Below are 2,297 nucleotides of genomic sequence, written 5' to 3'. Positions count from 1 at the left end.
ATACGACTTATACGCCGACCACGTCTGCCGAACACGTTCTTCTATAGCTGTAGGACCTATTGTTTTCTCTAGGGCGTATATATAATTTAGACGCGTTTTTATATATAGGTCCTAGATATCTATACTTGATATATATATCGTTTTAATATAGATATCTATATACTATATATATATATATATAACCCCTGCTAGCAGTTATCCTAGTAGTAGCGAACGAACGGATAACAACTTATATTCGAAATTAATAACGCCTGGGGGGGGCGACTTACGTATAGTTCTTATACTTATTATCTAGAATAACGTCGGCGGTACAGTGGTGCGGTAGAGTGTTATTAGTCCGGAAAGATAGGTAGTATCGTTGCCCGGCGTGACTAATGCCGGGATTCGGCAGCTGCCTAAACCTTAAATTGCCCTAGTAGGGTAAATTTACTTTCTCTCTCTCACTTCACTACCTCACTACAACACCTCTACAACACCCGTACCTCCGTACCTTCACTAGCGCCGTCGATACCTACCTTCGTAATCAGACCGAGTTCTTCTTCAACTACTACACCAACATTAGAAACCTTACTATGCCGAAACGCAAGAGCAATGCCCCAGAGGCACTAGCAAACAAGCGCGCAAAGCTCGGCGCAGCCTCGAAGTTACTCGAGGAGTACTCCCTTAAGCCAAATACTTTACGAGACCGAGAGCGTACTGCCGCTATAGACGAAGAAAAGAGGGCATAGGATCGATACCGCAAAGCGCGCAACGAATCCTTCGCGCGATTCAAAAAGGTACAAATCAAGGAGTATACGAGTTTCGAAAGCCTCGCCAAAGATAAGCAACAGGAACTTATCGAGGGCTGGAGAAAGATACATACAAAGGAGTATAATCAAAAAGCGTAAGTGCAAATGTGGTCGGCGGATATAGTCGGCAGATTTGAGTACTAACTTCTGATTTAGTACAAAGAAGCAGACTGGAAAGAGTACAACACTTCCTCCCGATAAGCAGGCAAAGATTGATGAAGCCGACTGGTTTCTCGAACTCGGCGATATCGACTCTAAGGAACGATTGACATTCTAGAAAGAAGACCAGATTGAGTAGGAATAGGAGTATCTATCTGTTGGCGAGGAGTGCGACAAAGGGGTTGGCGGCCTTGGCAACTATTGCCTTCCCTCGGAATCAGTTCTCAATCTATTCTCAACTCTACAGATAGAGGAAGCGAGGGCTAAGTCCATTGGTACCTTTGCTATCCAGGCATCCTCTTCCACTTTTTCGACGGCCTACAATCAATGGCGCTCTTCTATTCACTACTTCTAGGACAAGATTGTTATCCTTGAGAACCTGGATATACCAAATGAGAAAGGCATAAAAGAGGTCTTGAAAATCGTTGGCAGCGAGACAATGAAGGTAAATATCTGCCGACTATATTTGCCGACCACAGAAACTAATCACAATTCCAGATTTGCATCAAAGAAGTCCGAATGCTATTACCACATAAGATCTTCTCGCCTATTAAGCGAGCCGTTTGCCGGAATGTCCTATCGTAGGATACCAAAGCTCAAGCCTACTATAGAGGGCGATTGCTAGGCCCTTCTTGGCTCATTCCCGCTACCTACGACTATGCAGCTAACGGCTTTTTGCCTTCAAAGACAATAAAGGAGAACAAGCATCTCGCAAAGATAGCGTACAAGATGTGCGAGAAAGAGAACTCTCTTACGAAGGAACAGACAATGTGGCCAGCAGTGATGGAAAGCCTTATCCATTGTGGCGTAAAAGAGTATACTAGTATTACTCTCGAAGCTATCCTGCTCCTCCTCCTCCAAGAAGACGAACTCTGCCTCTCGATTTCTGGTCTCGAGGAACTGGTTAAGAAGGACAAGAGACTGGCTACCCTTGTTAAAGTTTAAGACTAAGAAGCGGAAGCGATGGGTAAATAGCAAGCGACGCCTGAACCAGGGTTTCGATAGGTTGGCTCGGATGTGGCAGAATGTCGGCATATCCTATTGGCTATACCCTTGTTATAGCGTAACACTATGATTGAGTACAGGAAATTCTCTTTCTTTTTCCCCTTTCTACTCCTACTTCTTCAAGATACCTCTGGACTTTTACGCTATTGTCGTCTATCTACTATATTTTCGTCCTCCTTCTCGTCCTCCCTAGGAGTAGGAAGCTCCCGGCTCGAATCCTCCTCCCAGCCCGATACCTCTTCCGGGACCCCTACGCGATCGAGCGCACGGCTACGCCAGCGCTATAGGACGACACTCAACGCGCCATCGAGTCCAACACTAGGTCGACGCCGACGACAACCTGAC

At 45.6% G+C, this 2,297-nt stretch overlaps 1 protein-coding gene across 1 annotated transcript; it reads left to right on the top strand.

The window, feature by feature from the left end:
• Positions 1-572: 572 nt before the first annotated feature.
• Positions 573-1,065, top strand: SEPMUDRAFT_121780 (uncharacterized protein; the record flags this gene model as incomplete). Its single annotated transcript, XM_016901729.1, has 3 exons — positions 573-693; positions 745-883; positions 945-1,065. 3 exons carry the CDS (start codon positions 573-575, stop codon positions 1,063-1,065), a joined length of 381 nt encoding a protein of 126 aa, XP_016755996.1.
• Positions 1,066-2,297: the final 1,232 nt, after the last annotated feature.

This window comes from Sphaerulina musiva (genome assembly GCF_000320565.1).
Source record: "Sphaerulina musiva SO2202 unplaced genomic scaffold SEPMUscaffold_55, whole genome shotgun sequence".
In the NCBI taxonomy this organism is placed as follows: domain Eukaryota; kingdom Fungi; phylum Ascomycota; class Dothideomycetes; order Mycosphaerellales; family Mycosphaerellaceae; genus Sphaerulina; species Sphaerulina musiva.
The sequence above is the reverse complement of the archived record's forward strand: the minus strand, read 5'-3'. Positions and strand labels throughout refer to the sequence as shown.